The sequence below is a fragment of the Muscardinus avellanarius genome, assembly GCF_963383645.1.
Source record: "Muscardinus avellanarius genome assembly, chromosome: 9".
Taxonomy (NCBI): domain Eukaryota; kingdom Metazoa; phylum Chordata; class Mammalia; order Rodentia; family Gliridae; genus Muscardinus; species Muscardinus avellanarius.
Genome location: NC_137795.1, coordinates 92,979,814 through 93,004,470, shown reverse-complemented (window position 1 = coordinate 93,004,470; position 24,657 = coordinate 92,979,814). Strand labels below are relative to the sequence as shown.

Here is a 24,657-nt window from a genome sequence, read left to right as displayed (position 1 = left end):
TTTTAAACAGGGTCTCACTGAATTGTAAAGAGTCTTACTAAGTAGCTGAGGCTGTCGGCGAACCGCAATCCTCTGGTCTCCACCTCCTGAATCCTGGGATAACCAGCTTGCGCCACCACGCCCGGCCCATCTTCACCTTCTCTTAAATGAGCTCATTCATCAGGATGTCTTCATTATCATCTGTTAATGACTCCTAAACACGTCTCCTGGTAGAATCACTCTCCTGAGCTGTGAGCCTCAAATTTAACATAAATGTTCTGGCCAGCATTCGTACAGCTATAATCTAAGAGATTAACCACGTAATTTAGAGGAGAGATTTATTTGCTTAGGGTTTCGGGTTCAGTCCATGTGTGGCTGGGGACCGAATCTCAGGGCACTGCAGCAGGAGGAGGGGAGAGGAAGAGCACATGGCTGTGCCCCTCACATCATTCAGGCTGGAAGAAAGGCAGCGATCTATTGATCAGAGGGAACCGGATTCATATATAATAACTAAGGCCACACCCCCAAGGACCCCCCTTCTCCAGCTACATTCTATTGGCTTGGGTCACCACCCAGATATATCCATTACAGTGGATGGATTTATCCACTGCTGGAATTATAACCCTTATGACTCTGTCAACTCCAAACACCAGTTTATGAGCTTTTCAAAGGGCCACCCTCTAACCATAACAATGACTTAAATGGAATCCATCCTGTCATTCACCAAATCTGCTTCTCTGTGTTCCCTACAACAGTGGTCAGTACCACTTACACTAAGAATCAAGCCTCACCCTCCTTCCTCTGTCATTTCCCAGCCTTCACCAAGAACTTGCTTCAGCCTCTTTACTGACTCGCAAATGGGCCTGCTTGTCTCCACTGCCTTTGTTACCCTGCTAGAGCTGGCCGTATCGTCTCTTCCCATAGTTAGCAAAGAGCCCTCAAATTAGTATCCTTTCTCCCAGTGAGGCCTCCTCTTTCCCTCTAGACTCCCAACTCACTGAGGGAAAGAACTGCTTCTGATGTAGGACTGCACTCCAGGATTTGTCATAATATCCAGCAGAAGACAGATGAGAAATGAGTATTTGCTGAATGAAAAAATAAAAAATGAACTCCAGCAGAATGGGAGAGATAGAGGCCTGATTACACATAGTAAGTGTTACTGATTATGATCTCTCGGTGTTAAGAGCCCATAAAAAAATATTTCACACAAAACTAAGCTCTCCAAAAACGAACCTTATCAACCTAATCATGAGAACATAAAGTAGTTACAAGCTGAAAGACATACATTTTTGGAGTTAACTTTAATCATATTGCAATAAAATCTATTTTATGTAAAAAAACAGAAAAGTGTCAAGATGAAGAAAGTATTTGTTCTTTAAACGCACATCCAATTACCTGGAAGGTTTTAGAAACAGCCTTCTCATAGATATAAGTAAAACATTATTTATTCTCCCAAATCTTCTACCAACCTGCAGCCATCCCTATGCATCTTATCTACAAATGCTACCAAGAAAAAAATCAGCAGGCTAAGAAGACAATGTTAGGAACAGAAAGGGTCACTTGCAGGAGGCAAGAAGTATCTACGGTGGGAAGCTACCTCACCAAGCTGTGAAAAATGTTCAGTATTTAAGGTGAGACAAGATTATCTGAATCTAAATTTAACATCCAGGGAACCTTGAATGAGTCATTTGGCTGGGAAACCCGTGTCTGCAGCCAAGAAGCTGCCTCCCTTGGTCACGAAGAAAAGACACACACAAGGGAGGGAAACAGTCCTGTCCCATGTATCTGCTGAGACCTTAATATCAGGATTTGGCCTTTGCCAATCAATGGGAAAATGTCCTACCACTGTGCTCAAAAAATTTACCAACTTAGAATTTATATTTTATCTGAAAAAGTAAAAGAAATCCATCAGTATTTATATAAAAGTGGTCTTAGTTTGACCTGTGTACAACTCGCACACAAACTTTTGTAATAAGCTCGGCTAACCAAGTACTTTCATTTCAAACAGGACACACATCAGTCTTCAAGGTTATCTAAAACCTACTTTTAGAGAGACAAAGATAAGTTTTACCACTTATTAATAATGGGTTTCATGTAAAAAAGAAGTTACTATTTGTAGAATGCTGACTAATTCTCCATCTGCACTATGAAAAGAGCAGGAAAGAAATTATTAGCAACGTAGAGTGAAACACAGCAAAAATAACAAGCACCCTGAACAGGGCCCTGGCTCTAGTCACTTCTTTCCTGCATCACGGCCCTCCTAGTCAAGTCAGGCTTCTCGTTCTGGAAAGATGACCTCAAATGCACTTGCGGAAGTATCTCAAATCAGTGCCTAATTCTTTTAGAAGTCTTTCCCCAACCAGGTATGGTGAGATATGCCTGTAATCTCAGTCCTTGGGATGCAGAGAAAGGAAGATTGCAAGTTCAAGACCAGCCTCAGAAACACAGCAAGATCCTTAGCAAATTAAAGAGACCCTGTTTCAAAATAAAAAATAAACTCAGGCTTGGGGGTATGGCTCAGAGGTAAAATAGCCTGGGTTATTCTCCAGTGCCACAAAAAGAGGGATAAGGGGGATGGGAGTCTTTCTCCCATTTCAAGAAAAGTTATCATTGTGGAACATTAAAAAATTACCCATAAATCTGCTTCTCAGGGACAATAAAAGTTAGGACTTTAGGTTCATATTCTTAGCACTCTGTTGTGCCCTACACTTAGTATGAGAATGCCCAGGCTTCTAGAGAAAGTGTTCGTTTAAGGAAGCTTGAGTCTCAAGTGAGCTAATTAGGACCCATTTACTCTGTGGCTGCTGATCCCACTTCTTAACTTGTCCAGTTACCTCTAAGAGGCCTGCCATTGATCACAACGGGGGTCACGGGCAAGAGAACAGACATGTCAGTACAAACGCTGCCCTTTTCTGAGCGAAAACAAAACCAGGTCCAGCAAATGAGCTAGAAACATGAGCGAACTCATACGGTGGAAGGGGACTACGTCTACTCTTGATCCAACCAGCAGCGAGCTTTGTGCATTGTGAAGTTATCTGGGCTTTCACACTGCCTTGGATACATCTGGGATTAATAACGACACCCCTGCCAGTGGTGAAACTCACTCAGGTGACCTACCTGATAGCAGACTGTTTGGTAAAGCATGAATGCTACAAAACTGCAGGACTCTGAGATGGTTGTGACACTCTAAACACTCCGACCCTTTAGCATGCGTAAGAATCATCTAAAGCATAGAGTCCTGTGGCTCTTACACTCAGAGACTCCAATTTCATCACCCCCGTGGGGTAATTTGCATTTCTACCTCACAAGTAACACTAGCTCTATGGATTCTTATACTCTACTACAAGTAGAACTGAGACTCAAAAAAATTTACTTTCTCTTATTAAAAAAAATTATCTTCTTGACCTCCTGTGCTTATATACTCACTCATTAAAATTCTTGAGCCTTTAGCCTGGCGTGGTGTCCTACGCTTGTAATCCCAGTACTTGGGAGGCTGAGACAGGAGGCTCTTGCAAGTTCGAAGCCAGCCTCAGCCACTGAATGAGGCTCTCAGCAACTTAATGAGACCCTGTTTCCAAATAAAACACAAAACAGCTCTGGGAGTATAGCCCAAAGGTCAAAGCCCCTGAGTTCCACTCCCAGTACTGGGGGAAAAAAAAAAAAAATTCTTGAGCCTTTAATATGAGCCCAGACCTAAACCAGGTTACAAACACAAAGTTAACCCTCCTCTTACAAACTCACAGCCCAATCTGATTAGAGCCTGTGCCAAGGGGGTGGCCCAGGACCTAAAGGGGTCCAGACCATTTGAAATGTAGGAGCTTTAACCATACCCACACCACCTCCATACATCACTAAGCAAAGAATTTCATTTGACCCAAGTTCACTTGTGTTTCTTTTTCTCTTACTAGTCATTGGTGCATTGTAATCATACAGCACAGTGACATTCAAAGTGATACATGTATATATGCCCACATCAGACATTAGGCCATAAACTATCCCTTTGTTAATTGGTATGTTGTAATTATGCACCATTCTGAGATTTGTTTCTGTAATAAAAAGATCTAATGTCCATTTGGGCTTGGAGAATCTTTTCATATATATATATATATATATATATATATATATATATATATATTTTTTTTTTTTTTTTTTTTTTTTTGTGGTACTGAGGATGGTACCCAGGGCCCTTCTAACTCCAGGCTACACTCCCAGACCTATTTTAATTTTATTTGGAAACAGGGTCTCTTAAGCCAGCCTCAGCTGGCTTCGAACCTGCGTGATCCTCCTGTCTCAGCTTCCCAAGCATGGGGATTACAAGCATGTGCCACCAGCCCAGGATTGTATTATAATATTAACAAGTGCAGAGAAAATAGCAAGAATAAAGCAGTTTCCACTATCCGCCAAAGAAAGAAGTGACCTTGATGCAGCATGAAGAACGACATCTAAGAAAAGTCATAACGGCCCATGAAATAGATTTTACCTATGAGTTCCTTAACTGGTGGGATATCTAATTTAAAACAGCTGTTGAATGTATAAGGAGAAAATCAAGAGTTTTTTTTTTAACCTGCTCAAATATAAAACAATGATTTAAGAAATATAGTATGAAGCCAGGCATGGTGGCGTTCGCTTGTAATCCCAGCATTTGGGAGGCTGAGACGGGAGGATCTCAGTTCGAGGACAGCCCCAGCCTTTGCAATTCAGTGAGACCCTGTTTCAAAATAAAGAATAAAATATAGGGCTGGGGGTGGAGCTTGGAGGTAGAATGTGCCTGGGTTCTATCCCTAGTACCGCAAATATAGATAGATTATAGATAGATAGATAGATAGATAGATATGGAATAAAGGTTTCTGTCCCATTCAACCAAATACTCTTCTTTCAGAGATCATAAACAAAGAACAACATATAATCAGAAAGACAGTTATCCAACTTCATGTCTACAAGTAACTATGAACATTAGTGATACTGCTACTATTTCACCTTATATGCTATGGAGCTATTATCAATTATGTTATTTAAGTCTTACATAAAAGCACGTGGGCTTGAAACCTTCCATAATAATGAACTGTGTATCTTAGTTACCAATTAGAGTAATAAGTCCTATAAGCAAAAGAATTAATCCCTTTCATTTGTTTTAAAAACATTGCAGTGAAGCTTGTAAAGAATAGCAGGATTTCTTCTATATGCTTGCAGTTCATCTCAGTCATACCCTTCAATATTTAATAGTCGGGTGTATTTAAAGTATGTTCTCACTGATACGTGTAATCAAAAGTAGAGATTTAATCAAATGGAATCATAATCACTGAAGTTAAATGTACTTGCTTCCCGCTTGCTTTGATTCGAATTAACTACTCATCTAAATTACAGCGAGGCCCTTCCTCATTCCAAGCATGTCCAGGTGCTGCACACAGTGCTCGGGAATGGCTACAAGAAGCCACAAGGACAAACGCCTGACCTTGCTTCAAAGCTGCTCTCAAATGACTTTTCTGCAAAATGAAATGACCAATCTCTACCAAGTCCTGCAATTCAGATACTTAGGAGCAGAATAACTAATATAGAAAGAAGAAATGAAAGGAAATGCTACCTATTTGAAAAAGAAACACATGACTGACTCTAGCCATGGGTCCAAAAGAAATCAAGAGAAATATTTCATTTAGCTCTCTTTCCATAGCACTCTACTTGTACTATAAAACTAACCTTGGGGCCTGAGCCTTCCGACTTTCTCACAGATACAAACCGTTCTATAAGTAAGCTTTCTTACGTCAGTATGACCTGTTACTCTGTTCTGGACTCTAAATTTTAAAAATATTTAAATAGCATAACTTTTTTCAAATTTCAGAGCACTTTTTCAATGCATTTCTGAAAACCTACAGCCTTCGTAGGCTGAGAAAACAGTTGGGGGGGGGGGGAATAGAACAATAATTCAGCACATTTTTGAAAAGCTACAGCCATCATAGGCTGAAAAACCAGGGGAAAAAGTTTTAGGAAATGAGGCAAATATTAACCTTGAAAAGAACCATGACTATAAAGTAAATGATTTGGGGTTGGAATTATTCAGCAAGCGTGCAGCTAACCCTGACAAGCAATTACATGATAGATACAGAGGCAGTAAAAGTGAAAGGGGTGTACAGCCCATTAAACTACAGTATGGTAAGTGTCAGATCTGATTAGGAAAGTGTGGCCCCGCCTTCAGATTCCAGATATACCGAAGATAAATAGCACCCCCCATACACACACACACACACACACACACACACACACACACCGCATATACGCATCTGTGGTTGTGCTTTCTGTGGCTTCAGTTACCCACTGTCAGCCTCAGCCCTAAAATACTAATTGAGAAATTCCAGGAACAAAGAATCCCTACGTTTTAAATCAGGTGCCACTTTGGGTAGACATGACGAAGTCATTCCCCAGTCCAGCAAGTCCACCCTGTACACCACCTGTTCTCTCATCAGTCAGCAGCTGCCTCGGTGAACAGATCCACTATGGTACGCGAGATTCCAGGCAGCCTCCCACAGTAGCTCGATGCTTGGCCCCATGTCCACCATCCACTTCACTTTACCCTGTCATGTGAGTGTTGTATTATTTCATCGTATCCCAAGAAGAAAGGTGTGCACAATATAAGCTAGGTTTTGAAAGCGTGACCACTTTCACGTAACTTTTATTACAGTATATTATTATGGCTGTTCTCTTTCTTTGTTACTTATTGTTGTTAATCTCTTACTGTGCCTACTTTATAAATTAAACTTTATTATAAATATGGGAAAAACTACATGTCGGGTTTGGTGCTATTTATAGTTCTAGGCATCATCTGGGAGACTGGCTACCCCATAGAAAAGGGAGTATCAGTAAGGTCCCCAACTTAGAATTGTTTAACGTTCAAAAACAATTTTTTTAATGGTACAAAACAATATGCATCCAGGAGAACCATACTCGGAATGTTAAGTGTTGTTCTTTTCCCAGGCTACCTTGGTAGGTAGCACCATCGCTCTTGTCGTGCTGGGCAGAGGCAGCAAGTCACAGCTCCTAGTCAGCCACCCGACCAGGAGGGCAGCTGATACTCCACAGAATGCTATGCACTAAGCCCTGACGTGCAGCGGGCTCAATGATTCAGTGGTTATGGGGAGTAAGTGCATTTTATATGATATTTTCAACTTATGATGGGCTGACTGCGATATACTATTACAAGTCCAGAATGAGACCATATCAATACTACAAAGTCTAGCAATTGTATTTTTAATCTAAGAATGAGAGAGATCTAAATTTGACACAAAATCTAGAAGTTTGTAAAGAAAACGCTGAGAAATATAGCCTCATAAAAAGAAACACAATTGTATACATGGCAGGAACATCACAAAGTCAAAGCAAAAAAAATAAATAAATAAAACACCAAGGGGTAGAAGAAAATGATGAGTCTCAAAGAACAGATTTCCTAAATATATAAAGAGTTTCTGTAAATCAATACAAGACAAACGCAATAAAGTTTATTAAAAAGAAAATATTTTTTGACTACTATATTTCTGAAAATATCAAACATCAAAAAAGAAAGTATTAGGATAATAAATCATTCTGTACCCATAATTCTGCTTCACTGTCATTTTTATGCCTTGTTTTATTTATATCTTTTATTCCCATCCCGCTTATTTTGAAGCAATAGATCCAGATCTAACCCAGACATGACAACAAATTATTTTATACAAATGAAAAGTTTAACCACACTCATTAAGAGAAAAAATACAAATCCAGACCACATTGAAAATACCAGTTTTCACTTCTCAGATTGACAAAGATTTAAAAAAGGCATTCAATAATAAAAATCTGTTGTCAAGGGAATATAGGAATGCTCCAACATTATCCATGACATGAAAAATTGCTACCATCTCTAAGAAAAGCATACTTGGCATTACTCATCAAAATTTAATCAACCACAGAGGTCAGCAAAAACTGTGAAAATGGCCTCTCAGGATTCTGACTGCTTCCCTCCTCACATCTCAGACGTCAATGTCATACTAACTACACAACAAGAACAAATGGTGGGTGCTATCAAAAGAACGTAGCTTGACAACTACAACAATTACAGGACAATAATAGGACCCAGAGTCGCATGCGTCCAAGGCACACTCTGTTTATCCTCTGTAGCTGCTACCACCGCTTAAATGTAACGTATGTATTTGCTCTCACATTAACGTATTTCTTCCCCACAAGGACAGGGATCTTGTATGACTTTTCTGTCATTTTAGTCTAGTGCCTGGTCCATGGCAGACATTCACTATATATGTGATTCATTCTTTCGCTTAACAAATATTTACAATGGTTCAGGTAGACACTGCAACTAGTTCCTCTTCTCTTCCTTTCTAGGGACATCATATATATATATATATATATATATATATATATATATATATATATATATATATTGTGTGTGTGTGTGTGTGTGTGGTGTTGGGAGGTAGAACCCAGAGGCTTTCTACCTCTGGGCTATACTCCCAGACCTATTTTATATTTTATTTGGAAACAGGGTCTCACTAAGTTGCTGAGAGCCTCACTAAGTAGCCGAAGATGACTTCAAACCTGTGCTATCCTCCTGTCTCAGCCTTTCAAGCACGGGGATTACAAGCATGAGCCACCGCCCAGCTACATACGTTATTTTTAAAAAACTTAAAGAACAATGACTAGTTGGTTCAAAAATAGGTATTATATTTCAAAAATAGGTATTATATACATACTAAAATGTAATTTTATGGACATCCATGTCTCTGATAGGTACTTTCATTTTTACTGTTTCATTTTACTTCTCCTCAAAATAATTTGAACGATAATTTAAGTCTTAAATAATGGAATTATTGCTCGATATAACTTAATATATGTTGTATAATGGGGGACAGGAGCACAGAACTTAGAGCCTATTACCCAACACACCCACTTTTCCCAGGAAGTTTCTTCCATGTCACAGCAAGCACAAAGCATGCGATTTTCTCTGCTTTTCATAGCAGACACTTCATCTTCCTTCTTCATAATAGAGGTCAATGAACACTGCAAATCTGTCTCCCAGGAAGCCATGGCTCCAACTCATTCAATTTTTTCTGCCCTCTTCAATACCAACAGTCGTTTACCCAACTACAGCCAGGCTCTAGCATCTCCCCCTACAATGATTTATTTTTCATTTTGATGGTGCTGGGGACTGAACCCAGGGCCTCACACATGCTAGGCAGGTGCTACCACGTAGGGAGATCCCTATCCCTTTTGAATTTACTTAGAGACAGAGCCTCACTAAGTTGCTCATGCTGGACTCAAACTTGCAATCCTCCTGCCTCAGCCTCCAGAGTAGCTGGGATAAGAGGTGTGGGCCATTGTGCCCAGAGTCTGCAGTGAGTTTTTGCCTTCACCCATAAATGGGGCCATTCTCAAATAGATGGAGTAGTTACTAACACACATGAAAGCCATTCTCTTTTCCCACATTCTTTTCTCTTTCTTATTCTTGACAAGAGTTCACATCTCTGAGAAAATTTTTTCCTTCCAAATCTTCTTCATGCTTTTCTTCTTTGTTAATTATTACAGAACTTCTCCCAGCTTCTTTTACACACACACACACACACACACACACACACACACACACGATATGGAAATACTCATTAACTAGATTTTGGGAAATAATCAACAATTAGACAACAGGAGTTGAAGAAATTTCTTCTGAACGGCAGAGGCTGTAGGCCACATTTGCCATCTGAAGCTGAAGTCACTGCCTGCCCTCCTGGGGAAGTAATGAGTAGCAGGTGGCTCTGGTAGATTAGCAAGGCACACACTGCCCCAGTGCTCCACCACGCTACCAGTTAACGTCAACAGCGGTTGAATAGGTCCCTTTAATACTATGTGGAGGCCTAGGCACACCAATAATTATTCATGAAGAAAAAAACCATTTTCCCTATTGATGACAAATAGTTTGGAAAATAAAAAATGAAACAATAAAGCAGTCACCTACACGATTTTTTAAAATTGGCTGAAGAAGTATTCTGGCTCTGTAGGAATTAAAGCAAGGCTGAATTCTGTAGCCTGGCTGCTTCTACATTTCTGGGGAAACTGCACACAACATTAATTCTCTTTCCATAAAGACGAATGAAAACAATCCTGTTTTCAATGCATCACAACCAGAATATATTTAACAAGATGAGGACGAGCAATGAAACTTTCAGGGTAAGTACAGAACCAGTATCTCGTGGCAGAGCGTCACTTACATGCTGGTATTTTGGAATACGCTATTTCATTAGGAGGTGAGCAGGAAAATATACATGTTGGGGAGGAAGAATTCATGGTTTCCTTTTGCCTGTGTTTCAACTTTCCTTAAAGAAAACAGATTCTTATCATTTTAATCATAAGATTCCTTGGATGATAAAATTACAACAACAACAACAACAACAACAACAACAGTGCTGCCAAGCACTTTGATTTTACTTCGCTGTGAAGTAAATGATCCTTAACACCTTCCTAAACAAAGTCTGATGCACGCAAAGCACCATGCAATCTCCGAGGGACAATCTGACAATATCCGTTCTAGAATTCCAATCCTTTTGAAGCAACAGTGCTAATCACTTTAGGAATTAATTTCTGAGGAGTTTTAAAGCATCTGATAGCAAGCAACCAGCAGAAACTAGCTCCAAATTATCAATCATTTGGAATCCAAGCCCAATAATTTAATTTTTGATCTTCTAACGGAGTAGATCATCCAAAATGTTCGTTTTCTCGGTAATATTTTAACTTATAATAAAGAGTTTGGGCCCAATATTTTTAAGATCAAATGTTTTATAAAATAGGATTGTGTTGCAGACAAGAAACTGTAGCAAACAGCTTGTTCACTTGCTAGTATCTAATATTTCCTGCCTACAAAAAAAAAAAAAAAGTCTTTGAATATACTCATGAAGAAATGAAACTTAGGGGAACAAAAATGCTGCTGACTCATTCCTGATAGAGAAAACCCTAGTATTTCCTGGGGCAGTGAGCTCAATTTCTACTCCGAGTGCTGCAATTTCCACTCATGAATTCTGGAAGGGGCCCAGGCAACAGAAGAGGAAGAGGTCAAAATCCTATGAAAGGCACAATGTTTTTAAGGGTACTGTAATGAGATCTGCAGGAAAGTTATTGATCTCTGCCCTTTTGCTTTATTTCTAGTATATATTATAGTAATGTTATTTCCCTATGAAAGTTCAGTCTATTTGTCTAGGGACTTGCAGCAGCAGGGCAAATAACAAAACAGAATTCTAGAGTATTCATTAGAAAGGAGCCAAAAGGTCTTCACGGAAATCCAGGCACTGGGCAAGGAAAGAAGAAAAGCAAAGTTCAATTCAGACACATTCCCCGCCTTCTCTGGATGGTGACATGAGTGATGGAAAGACACAGGAATTGAAGAAAGCACCAACAGTAAATCACCGGTATTCACAGGTGTATGTGGATGCACAACTTACCAGAACCACTGAACACTAACCACGCAACCTCGTTTACAGCAAGCAGCCCTGTGCCACAGAGCACAAGGTCAGAATACACCAGATCTGAGCTTGAGAACAAGTGCCTCATCAACCATTGCTCTGACACACTGCTGGCAGGAGACGGTTAGACAGAAGTTTGGGGGTTTGTTTTTTACCAGCCACAGTACTTTTTCATACTTTCACCCATCAACACAGGGGTGCTCTACCTCTGAGCTACTCTTTGTTTTTTATTTTGAAATAGGGTCTTGCTAAGGTACTGAGGGTCTCAATAATTGGCTGTGGCTGGCCTTGAACCTTTAATTATCCTGTCTCAGCCTCCCATGTATTGGGATTAAAGGTTTGCACTACCATGTCTGGCCCACCCATACTACTTTTGAATGAAGTTCACAAGGAATTCCTTTGTAAAGAGTTTTAAAATACAATTAAAGTCGGCCGGGCATAGTGGCGCATGTTTGTAATCCCCGCACTTGGGAGGCAGAGACAAGAGGATCGCGCTGGTTCGGAGCCAGCCTCTCTGGCTTAAGAGACCCTGTTTCCACATAAAGTTAAAAAATAGGTCTGGGAGTGTAGCCCATGGGAGTGTAGCCCGGAGGAAGAAGGGCTTCCAGGAACCCCAGTACCACCAAAAAATAAATAAATAAAATACAATTAAAGTCAATGTCATTTAGATATACAAAAACATAAAACTATAAATAGAATATACTCATTTTTCCACAAAATTAAAAGTGTGTAAAAGTCTATACTAAAAGAGCTATTATTATTTCCTCTTTAAATCTTGTTCCTGTCTTTAAAAAAAAAAAAAAATTAAAGCACTAAGTACAAACAGTGGAATATCCCTAACAGCAGAATTAATAAGATTATGAATATTTCTCAGGAGCTCATATAAATGAGCAAAAAAGACATGATCTACCTTGCCTTCTATTCTTATGTGAAACAGCAGTTTTAATGGGTATTTTTCATATACGCCCAATTCCTGCCCTTGTACATATCTGGCATATATAGGCATTTGGAGTAGAAACTGGGGATTGGGATGGGACAAAGACTCCTTTAAAAAAGATCTTTGACTTTCAGGAAAGCCCAATTTCAAACATCATCAAATGGCACTGGTCTATTATGGCCTAAAATGTACAGAAGTAGGATCTGAATAAAATGTCCATAATCTCCTTAGGAAACAAAAGTTATGGCATTCAAATCCTATTTGTTGTTCTAAATTAGTACAGGAATTCCTGAGGCTCATTTGTCTTTTGGCAAATATCATCACACGTTGAAGAGGCAGTGTGAGACAGAGGAAAAAGCAGGGGCTTCAGAACCAAACGGACTTGACCCCACTCCACAGCCGCCTCCTGTTCTGTAAGCCTGGGCTGACCACTTAGCTTCTAAGCCCCAGTTCTCCTGACTACAAAAGGGGATGCTAATACCTAGCTTGCAAAATTGTGGAGAATTAAATGGGATACATAAATAGACACATAAATGACCTTGAAAACTACTTGGTAGCTAGTACATGTTCGATAATTCTTTCATTGAATTATGTATTCACTCGGTATCTTGGCTTATAAACAACTTAATTATAGATAGGTCTGTATCTTTCGGCCAATCTATGTGAATATGGACAATATGTGTTAAAGGTCTCAATAACATCAAAAACCAGGTAGCTGAATTATGTAGGGGCAAGCTGTTTTCATCTGAGTTTGTATGAGCTATAGTATCCCGAGGTCAAACACATATCATTAATGGGAGATCAATTATTTATGCTTTACTCTAGAAAATGTATAATAAACAGAGGTATCAAAAACGCAAGCTGTGCCCCCCTGTACCTTGGCTGGTTCTCCATAGTGAGGTTCTCGCCCCTCTGGTAGCCACTGTCTGCCACCTGGGTGGTGGACCTCTTCACGATCTGCTTCAACTCCTGCTCCAGGCGCTCTTTGATCGCCTTGACCGTCTCTGGGATCTTCTTCAGTTTGGCCAGCCCTTTGATAAGGATGCCCATAAAAAGGGTGCTGTTCTCTTCGGGATCTAACTCCAAATCCTCCTTGATATCCTGCAGGCTTATCTCCCTCACTGCAAAATTAACAATAACAAGAAGAAGAACAACAATGACAACAATAATAATAGTTTTCACCGTCAAATTCAAAAACAAGTCTAGTATAATAGGATCACTGCCTTGATTTTGATTTTTGCAGCTAAATTAATTTGCATGATAATTCTCTAGGAGTCACAAAATGATATTTGTATTCCTGAAATCGTACCTATTAGAAGAAAGTATAAATGAGCATGTAAACCTCCATGGGAAGGTTTTCACAGGCCATTTCTGGCACATGGCCATTGCTATTCTGCATGGATTGTTTATAAAAAATGCTGTTCATAATGCTGTAGTCTTGAGACTCACGAAAAGCTGGTCCCCTACCTCAAGCTCCTATTCGTTAATTAAAAATGACAAGCTGCTGGAATAAGAGATATTATAAATATGTATCCAGGAGAAAGGTAAATAAGTTAAAGTCATTACAAAAGAAAAATGAATTAAAGAGAAGTAGAGGCAGAACCATGTGTACACGGGAGAGGAGATTCTGAGGGATGAGTAACAAAAATAACCCTAGTACTTGGGAGACTGGGGCAGGAGAATCACAAGTTCAAGGCCAGCCTCAACAACTTAGCAAGACCATGTTCAAAAATAAAAAAATAATAAGGGCTTGGGAGGGTATCTCGGTGTTAAGAGCACCCCCTGCATTCAATCCCTATAAAAAATAGAAAAATGAAGAAATATTTCATAAATACAAAAGAACAACCTATTTTTCCTGTTTTTTGTTTTTGTTTTTGTTTTTGTTTTTTTTTGGTAGGCCTGGGGGTGGAACCCAGGGGCATTCGACCTCTGAGCTACACCCCCTGCCCTATTTTTTATTCTTTATTTTGAAACCGGGTCTCACTGAGTTGCAGAGGGCCTCACTAAATAGCTGAGGCTGTCTGCGAACCGCGATCCTCAGGTCTCAGCCTCCCGAATGCTGGGATTATAAGCGTGCGCCACCACACCCGGCCTATTTTTCTTTTAACATATGTCTGATATATCATAAGCTATTGGAGACATAAATTGCTAATAATCCACAAAAATTTATGCGAGGCAATGTTATATCAAAAAGTCTCTATAGATGTTTAAAGTACAGCCTTCATCCAAACCATTTGTTTGGAAAAGGAATAAATAGCCTACATCAGTGGTTGTTAACTCTTATGGATAGTTGGGGGAAAGGATTATCTTAGGATCTGAGACCTCTGTATCTACTGGAGGCCACACGCCTTTCCCCTCAAATAGCACACATTTTCTAAGAGTCACAAAATAACATACAAAACTTCACATAAGAATTCGGGGGGGGGGGGGGGTTACAACTACCAAAAGAACCAGAGGGTACAAACTTCTGGCCTAAAAATAACTCTCTCATTGTACTAATGGCAGAATGAAGACAGACATAAACAAAAGTGAATACAAGCCCAAAGATGAAAGCTAACTACCAAAATCTGCCCCACCTTCCCTGTCCTTCAATCCTCAAAATAACTGGAAAGTTTTGTTTAGGGGGTTTGGTTTTTTTGTTTGTTTGTTTTGGTTTTGGTTTTTTTTTTGTTGTTGTTGTTGTTTTGTTTTTTATTTTTGGTGGTACTGGGGTTCCTGGAAGCCCTTCTACCTCCGGGCTACACTCCCAGACCTATTTTTATATTTTTATTTGGAAACAGGGTCTCTTAAGCCAGCGCGGCTGGCTTCGAACCAGCACGATCCTCCTGTCTCCGCCTCCCAAGCGCGGGGATTACAAGCGTGCGCCACCACGCCCAGCTTTATTTTGTTTTTATGGTAGTAGGGACAAAACACAGGGGGTAGTCCACTTCTTAGTTATACTCCCACCCCAATTTTTTCTCATTTTTTACTTTGAAAAATGGTATCACCGATTTGCCAAGGCTAGCCTCAAACCTGCAATCCTCAGTCTCCCAAGCACTGAGATTACAGGTGTATACCACCACGCCTGGCAAATGGAAGGATTTCCCTATATGTGACAGCCTGAAGGAATGAATGTGTTCTTCTTGGTAGATTCAAGCTCAACTGGACTAGAAGCCAATCTAGCGGTTCAGCACCACTGAAATCTACTTAGGGGAGATTGTAAAGACCACTATTTATGTATATTCTCTAAAACCTCTGCTTCTGATGACATGGAATGCTCTGCAGGCTGTTCCCCCTCACTCCCTTCCTGGGGAGTTCCCAACTCATAAAATGCACTTAGGGAGGATTTTGGAAAGATAGCAGAGTAAAAAGCACCAGGAAGCTCTCTCCTCACCTAGACAATCGTATAGGCAGAAGGTGACTGATAAAACTATTGTCATGAGCCATAAAATTAAGTTCCATTCATCAACAGACCACATATACAATGGTGGTTCCACAAAATCACCTTGCCTACTGTCATCTTACACTCCACGGTTTTCACGCCAAGGACAACATCACCTAATGATGGATTTCTCACCCGTGAACTTTAACTATGGAGGCTGCTAAAGGCTTTAGGTTCCATAGGACTACTTGGATGGCAAGCTGCAGTTAATGTCAGTCAATTTCAGCTCTTAGCACAGTTGTAGCTACCTGTCTACTCCCACCCCAGGCCCCTGGCAGGCAGCCCTGTACATTTTCCTGGGACAGCTTGAACACAGATGGCAAGAAATAGCATGGGCCAAAATTATATTACCCTTCAAATACTCAGTATCTATGCTGCGGTGGCTGATTTCTTCCTCTGATCACAGAGGTGCAGCAGAGGTGAGCTGCCATGATTACTGCTCCACTTCAATCCCCTCTCCCTCTTGCTCAAATGACTTCCCAAAGGTTTGAAGGGCCTGTACCCTTCTTTACTCCGTCATTTTTTTTCTTTCTCCTCTTTTAGGAGCCCCACATTAAAGACTAAGATGTTCAGAAACAATTTTTGTATATGAAAAATTACAAAGTGACTGGCATGACCAAAGAAAGGTACAGGCATAGAACAGAAATGAGAAAACATTAAATTCACATCCAGGATGATCCTTGGGACAGAGGCTATAATACAACAACAATAACAACAACAAAAACAAGGCCTAGGAAAGGAGAAGAATCTGATTTCCAGAGTCAGCAAATTATGAAACTTAAGTGCTGACTTTCAACCAAAAGATCACAAGGCACACAAAACAGAAAAATATGACCCACTCCACAGAGAAAATATCAATAGAAACTGTCCCAAAGAAGACTTAGTAGTAGATCTATACAAGAAGAGTATAACTTGACTCTTACAGGTGCTCAAAGAACTAAAAGAAGATGTAAACAAAAGTCAAGAAAGTGATGTATGAACAAAATGACAATATCACAAAAGGATAGAAAAATAAAAACCAAACCAAAAAGAAATTATGAAGATAGATAACGTAATAATTGGAATGAAAAGTTCACTAGAGGGATTCAAAGGCAGATTAAAGCAGGCAGGAGAAAGAATCTGCTAACTTGAAGATAGGACAATGGACATTAAGAAATCTGAGGAAAGGAAAGAAAACAATGAGGAGACATAAGAGCACTCAGGGCCCACGGGACAAAATCAAATGGATTAATATATGCACTGCAGTGGTTCTAAAAGAGGAGATAGAGAAAAACCCCAATTTTAAGAAAGAATATAAACATCTGAAAAAAAAACACACTCCAAGAAAGAAAATCAATGAGACTTACACTAAGACACATAATCAAAGGTCTAAGAGACAAAAAGAGAACCTTCAAATGACCAGGAGAGAAGCAAGCCATAATGTACAGGGAGTCTCAATAGGATTGTCCACAGATTTCTAATCAGAAGCTTGAGAAGACAGAAGATGGTAGAATAACCCAAAGTGCTAAGGCAAATAAACAAAAACGTTGTCAACCAATAATCATACATCTTAAAAACTTCTCCCTGAAACGTAAAGGGAGAAATTAAGACATCCCCAAATGAACAAAAGCTCAGACAGTTCATAATCACTAGACCTTCCCTGAAAGAAAGGCTCAAGGAATTATAAAGGATGAAATGAAAAGACATTGAAGAGTAGCTAAAAATTGTTACAAAGAAATAAAGACCTCAAAAAAGGTAAGTACCTGGGCAATTATAAAAGACAGTAATTAAATTTGTACCTATATTTTTTTCTACATGGTTTCCTAGTCTAAAAGACTCTTAAAACACAATAATTAGTCTAGAATCTAGTACTGCTAATCTATGTCTTTTGATTATAGAGTTTAATTCATTCACATTTAAAGTAATTACTGACAAGGAAAGACTTCTATCACCTTGGTATTTGTTTTCTATATATCTTGTAGCTGTTTAGTCTTTTGTCTTCTATTTACTTTATAAATACATATTTTTCTACATAATTTAAGAGATTAATGCATTTAAAATAATTGTTATTGTATGAATTAAAGTGAATAATATATAAAGATGTAGTTTTATGCTATCAACAACCAAAAGCAGTTGGCACATAGCTATAAAAGTAGAGTTTTTATACAGTATTGAAATTAGATTGACATAAATTTAAGTTAGAGTGTTATAACCTTAGACTGTTTAATCCTCATTCCTTCAATAGCTAAAGAATTCATATAAATGAAAATAAAAAGAAAATTTAAATTGTTCACTGCAAAAAAAATTCCACAAAATACAAAAGAAAACAGTAACACAGGATACGAGAAACAGAGCTATAAGATATATAAAAAAACAAATATCAGAATAAAAGATATTTTTTCTTATCAGCAATTACTTTTTTTTATGGTGGTTATGGGGATTGAATCCAGAGGCAATCTCTCTCCAGACTACACTTCCAAACCTATTTTATTTTTTACTTGGAAACAGAATCTTGCTAAATTGCTGAGAGCCCCACTAAGTTGCTAAGGCTTGTTTCAAACCTCTGCTCCTGCTGTGTCAGCCTCCCAACTACTGGGATTACAGGTGTGTACCACTACATTCGGTAGTAATTAGTTTAAATGTAAATGGAGTAAATTCTCCAATCAAAAGACAAAGATTGGCACAATGAATTAAAAAATAAAATGTGATCAAACCATATGCTGTCTACAAAAGCACAAATAGATGCAAAGGTGCAGACTAAGAGCAAAAGATAAGAAAAAAAAGATATTCCATAGAAATAGCAACATGGAAAGAGAACAAAAGTGGCTCTACTAAAAGCTAAAAAAATTTTAATAAAAAAATTAAAGAGACAAAAAGAATATTACATATTAATAAAAGGTTCAATACAAAAAGGAAATACAATAAAAATGTATCCCCCTAATAACAGACTATTAAAATATATGAAGCAAAAATTGAACAAAACAAAAGAACAAATAATTCTAATATAGTAGAGATTTCAGTACTCTACTCTCAACAAGAAACAAGTAAGGAATCAGAGGAATTAAATAATCTACTAAATTACCAACAAACTGAATTCAGCAGCACACTTGAAAGAGTATACATCATGACCAAGAGGGATTCATTTCTATGACGCCAGGAGGATTCTAGATGAAAATCAATTGATGCAATGCACCACTTTAACAGAATAACAAAAGGAAGCATATAATCACCTAATTTGACGCAGAAAAAGCATGTCACCAAATTCAACACCTTTTCATGATAGAACAGTCGATAAACTATGAAGAAAACATCAATAAGATAAAAAAAATATGAGCATATTGTTTATAACTTAGAAGAAATGAACAAATTTCCAGAAACATAACACCAACCAACAGTAAATAATAAAGAAATATAAAATCTAAGTCAATATATAACTAGTAGAAAGATCAAATCAACAATTAGAAATCTACTAATGAAGAAAAGCCATGAACTTGATGGCTTCATGGTGAATTCGACCAGGCATTTAAAAAGCTTAAGCAATCCTTCTCATACTTTTCCAAAAATGTAAAAATGAAAAACTTCCCAACTCATTCTGTGAGTTCATCATTATTCTAATACCAAAGCCAAAGGCGCCACAAGAAAATGACAAGCCAATATCCTGTAGGAATATTGATCAGCAAATATATATTTGTATACTAATCTTCATGGCAGTATTATTTACAACCACCCAAATGTAGAAACAACCCAAGGGCCCATTGACATGTGAATGGATAAGGGAAATGTGATACATGCAGACAGTGGCGTACCTTTCAACTTTTAAAAGGACGGGATATATGCTAAATCATGGACGAATCCAACACTGTGCCAAGTAAAACAAGTCAATCTCAACAGACAAATATTATATGATTCTACTTATGAAGTACATAAAGTAGTCAAATTACTAGAAATGAAAAGTAGAATGTTGGTTGCCAGGGAATAAGAGAAGAGGAAAATGGGGAGACTTTATTTAATAGGTACAGACTTTCACTTTTACAAGATGAAACATTATGTTATATAGATGGTGGGATGGTTCCATACGCTATGAATGTATTTTTTTGGGGGGTAGGGGGTACTGGGGATGTAACCCAGGGCTTTCTACCTCCAACCTTCACTCCCAGCCCTATTTTTTTTATTCTTTATTTTGAAACAGGGTCGCACTGAATTGCAAAGGGCCTCACTAAGTAGTAGCTGAGGCTATCCTTGAACCATGATCCTCCTGTCTCAGCCTCCCAAATGCTGGGATTACAAGAATGCGCCACCACGCCTAGCTTATGAATACGTTTTGTACCAGTGAGGTATACACATAAAAATGGACAAAACTGTTAGTTTTATGTTATATATATTTTAGTATAATAAAAAATAGCAACTTGAACATGAACCAAAAGCATCTAATAACATATATGATAGTTACTCAAGTTCTTATATGTATAAGTAATCTACATATTATCCATGATTTCTGTATTAGACTTACTAGACGCCTGAAACTCACAAAGGGAGAGAAGGATATAAAAATTACTGAATTCATGTGGTTTTCCTTGAAATATAGAGGTCATTTGATACTTTACTGAATTAGTGTGTGTGTGTATATATATATATTTATATTTATATTTATATATATATATTTTTTGGTGGTACTGGGGTTCCTGGAAGCCCTTCTCCCTCCAGGCTACACTCCCAGACTTTTTTTTATTTGGAAACAGGGTCTCTTAAGCCAGAGCGGCTGGCTTTTAACCTGTGCAATCCTCCTATCTCCACCTCCCAAGCACGGGGATTACGAGCGTGTACCACCACGCCCGGCTAGTATATTTTTTAATATTAGTGGAACTGGTAATAGAATCAAAAAGCCTCAAGCCTCTAAAGATGACAATTTCAAAGGCAAATAAAAAAAGATCATCAATATTTCCAAACGTGACATTCCGAGAACAAACATTTCTGTTACTGGTTTTGTTTTATACAGGAAGAAGCTAGGCACCTCAGGCCACAGAAGTCTCCTTCCAGCAAAAACAAGCCTGCAGCAAGGGGGGAAGTACTCAGCAGACAAGAAACCTTCAAAATTCAGCACGTATGGGGCATGAAGGGGGTGTAGCCAAGCTATCAAAGAGCTTCAGACAGAAAGAAATCGAAGTTGAGCTGAGACAAAATGTTCCTCACAAAAGATCACGTGAAAGTCACCACCAGGACACGCGCACAGGGCCACCTAAGCATGAGCTACCTGCCACAGCAGTGACTGGTGATAAGGTAAATGTAGTTTAAATCAATAAGGCCTGAGAGATCACATGGAATACAGCTACTTATATGCACGCTGATATGATAGATTGCCCATTAAAAAGCAGCAAATAAGCAAGGTATGAATAATAAAATGCCACAACCCCACATGGCACATTTGCTTAAAACCTGATCTTTCTGTTTGTCTCCTAGAATCTCCTAGAGCATAAACACAGGACAGATCCAATATTAATTAATTTATATTATCTATTTCACTTACATCAGCTGGAAATTAAATCACAATTTCAAGGATAATATAATCAACCATGACTCCTCTAATACTCACAAAAACCTCGTGAGGTCAGAAAGAACTATCAGTGCCTTAAAGAAAAAGCTTTGTACAAGCCAGGCGTGGTGACGCACACTTGTAATCCCAGCATTCAGGAGGCAGAGACCAGAGAGGATCATGGTTCGCGGACAGCCTCAGCTACTTGACGCGGCCCTTCGCAACTCAGTGAGACCCTGTTTCAAAAACAGAAAAGACAAAAAATAGGACTGACGGTGTAGCTCGGAGGTACAGTGCCCATAAGTTCCATCCACAATACCACTAAAAAAAAAAAAGAAAGAAAGAAAAAGCTTTGTACAAAAAAAATCATTTAACTAAAATTCAGTAAGGGCCTCACACAACAAACAGAACAAAACGTACATATTTCCCAACTAATAAAACCACATCATTCCTTAATATCTCTAGTAATATATACTGTGTACTCAATGCATAAGTTTTAAAACTTTGAAATTAGAAATACTTTATTTTCTTCCCAATTCTCTTCCACTGATATTTCCCACCCCGGGATTTTATCTAGTGAAGATTTCTCAAATCTAGTTTTATAGACTCTCACTAATAGCATAATGCTATTGATGCCTTTTAACCAGTTAGTTCTACTAAAATCCTTGGGGCCCTAAATGTTTTCTATTACACACATACCTTGACTATGCACAGGTGAATGCTTAAGTATATATGCCTAAGGGGTATAAATAATACCTGTAGTTGGGACTAGCTATGAACTTATGAAAAGAGGGTTTAATTAAGATTCTCAGACACCGTGAAAAGGATTAGCTGAATGATACACCTAATGTCTTTTCAAGTTCAAGAATTCTAAGATTCCATTAATTATTGAAATCTGTATATGTGACTACATTACTTATAGCAACTTATATGTATACCTATATCAGAGCTAGCATATTTAAAAAACAGATAAAGTGAACAATAATGCAGCTAACTATCTTATTTAAGAAACTACTTTGAGGAGCCGGGGAGGGGGTGGGCGCACGCCTGTAATCCCAGTACTTGGGAGGCTGAGACAGGAGGATCGCAGGTTCCCAGCCAGCCTCAGCTACTTAGAGAGGCCCTCAGCAACTTAGTGAGGCCCTGATTCAAAATAAAGAATAAAAGAAATAGGGCTTGGGATGTAGCTTGGAGGGAGAATGCTCCCTTGGTTCAATCTCTAGTACCAAAAAAAGAAAAAGACTTTGTCCGCCGGTGAGTGAAGACAGAAATCGTGACCAACAGTCCATGGCTGCTTTCTGTCCTCAGAATGTAACGTGTATCATCATTTATGCGTGTATGTCAGCAAACTGCAGAAAACAAAGACTCCAGTAATATGCAACTTTTTATTGAATAAGCTGTTGTATCATTTATCATTTATATATGTTACGGCATGAGACAATAGTTGTGTTGACCATTGAAACTCTTGGTAGACATCATTCCTTATATTACTCATGGCATATAAATTATGCAAAGTTTATAGATAGCAAAATATAAATAACTTAAATTACTTCTTGTATTTAAGAACATTCCTAACTGGATGTGGGGGCACATGTCTATAATCCCAGGACTTGGGAGACTGAGACAGGAGGATTGCAGGTTTGAGGCCAGAGCAAGGTACTGTAGAAACCCCGTTAAAAAATAAAAGAGGGTTGGGGGTATAGCTCAATGATAGAAACTCCCTGGGCTCAAACCTCAGTAAAACACACACACACACACACACACACACACACACACACACACACACACACAGTATCCCTATTTAGCATGAAAACTATTTGCCAGTATTAAAAAAAAATTTAGCTGGGGGTAGTGGCACACACTTATAATCCCAGAATTCAGGATGCTAAGACATAAGGATAGCTCACAGGCAGGCTTAGCTACTTAGTGATGCCCTTTGCAACTCAGTGAGACACTGTTTCAAAATAAAGAATAAAACATAGAGTTAAAGGTGTAGCTGGAGGTAAAATGCCCCTGGGTTCCATTCGTAGTACCACAAAAAAAAGAAAAAAATTTAATATAAAAAAGAGGCTTAAAAAATTGTCAAGCCTCATTCAAACACTAAAGTATCAAACAAATTACTTAAGTAGAAACGCTACTCCACAGATGAGAACCTGGCCTCATAATACTGACAGTACTTTCAAGTAGAAAGTAACAAAAAATAATGACTTAAAAATAATTTGTGTGCTTCTGATCGAAATGGCACTAGGAATTCATACTCTGAAAATATTCAATCTGCTTAAAATATAATTACGTGCAAAATATAATTTAGGAAAGTAAAACTAAATAGTCTGGCTCAAAATTGAGAATAGACTCTCTGAAGAGAAGAAATACAATGAGCAGCCGGGTGCGGTGGTGCAGGCCTATAAAGCCAGTTACTTGGAAGGCTGAGATAGGAAGAGCACAGATGAAAAGTCAGCCTAGAATTTATCAAGATCCTTAGCAACTCAGTGACACCCTGTTTCAAAATAAAAATAAAATGGGTAGAATGCCCTGGAGGTTCAATCCAAAGACAGACAGAAAGAAAAAGAAGAAAGGGGAAAAAAGAAAAGAAAAAAAAGAAAGGAAGAAAGAGACAATGGATGGAGCCAGAGTGTGGGTCCAGTGCACTCTGGGTGGAGAAGCAGGCAGAGTGAGCTGGAGTGGACCTGTAAGGGGACCTGCTGTGCTCCACTGGCCCGGTGAGCCAACAAGATCCACCCTCAGGACTGCAGGCCCCAGGACCTTTGCATCGAGGTCCCAAGTAGGCTGGAAAACTACGAACCTTGCCAAATCCTCATCTTCCTAGTCTCATGGAAAATCCTAGGTCAGCCACGTACCTTAAATACCATTGCTTTCACCAGTAAAATACGAGTTCTTACATCCGTTCCTTTAATTAATAGGCCCTCTGGTGCCCATGGAGAGCGCCACTGTGGCACTGGCTGCCTCTGGAGTACAGAATCTTGATTAGGGTCTTTCAGATGTTAACTAACTACCCCTGGAGTGTGGATTCCTGATTAAGGTACTTCAAAAATGTGAACTAAGCACCCCTAAGGTATAGATTAAATTACTTTAAAAAAAAAAAAAACAGAAAATATAACTCCCCACTCCCGAAAAGAGGTTATCCAAAACTATTGTCATCCACTACTGGGGGCTATCTCTCCCATGAGCGGAGGCGTGTACGCAGCCTCAGGATAAGGCAGCGCGGAGGTGGACAGACGGGATTAGTCTCAATTTCAGGGACGGAGAGAACGTCGCAATGAGGGAGAAGGCGCTATGAGTGTGCGCTGGTTCCTCCTCCACAAGTCAACAC

General features: G+C 38.9%; 1 protein-coding gene across 1 annotated transcript in view; it reads right to left on the bottom strand.

Moving 5' to 3' along the window:
• The window catches only part of EXOC4 (exocyst complex component 4), a gene marked incomplete at both ends in the record, with an annotated part of 858,131 nt that overhangs the window by 727,557 nt on the left and 105,917 nt on the right, over window positions 1-24,657 (bottom strand). Inside the window, one exon of the mRNA XM_080701126.1 lies at window positions 13,274-13,517. Within this exon, the coding sequence (XP_080557252.1) occupies window positions 13,274-13,517 (244 nt within the window). The remainder of the gene's footprint in view (window positions 1-13,273; window positions 13,518-24,657) is intronic.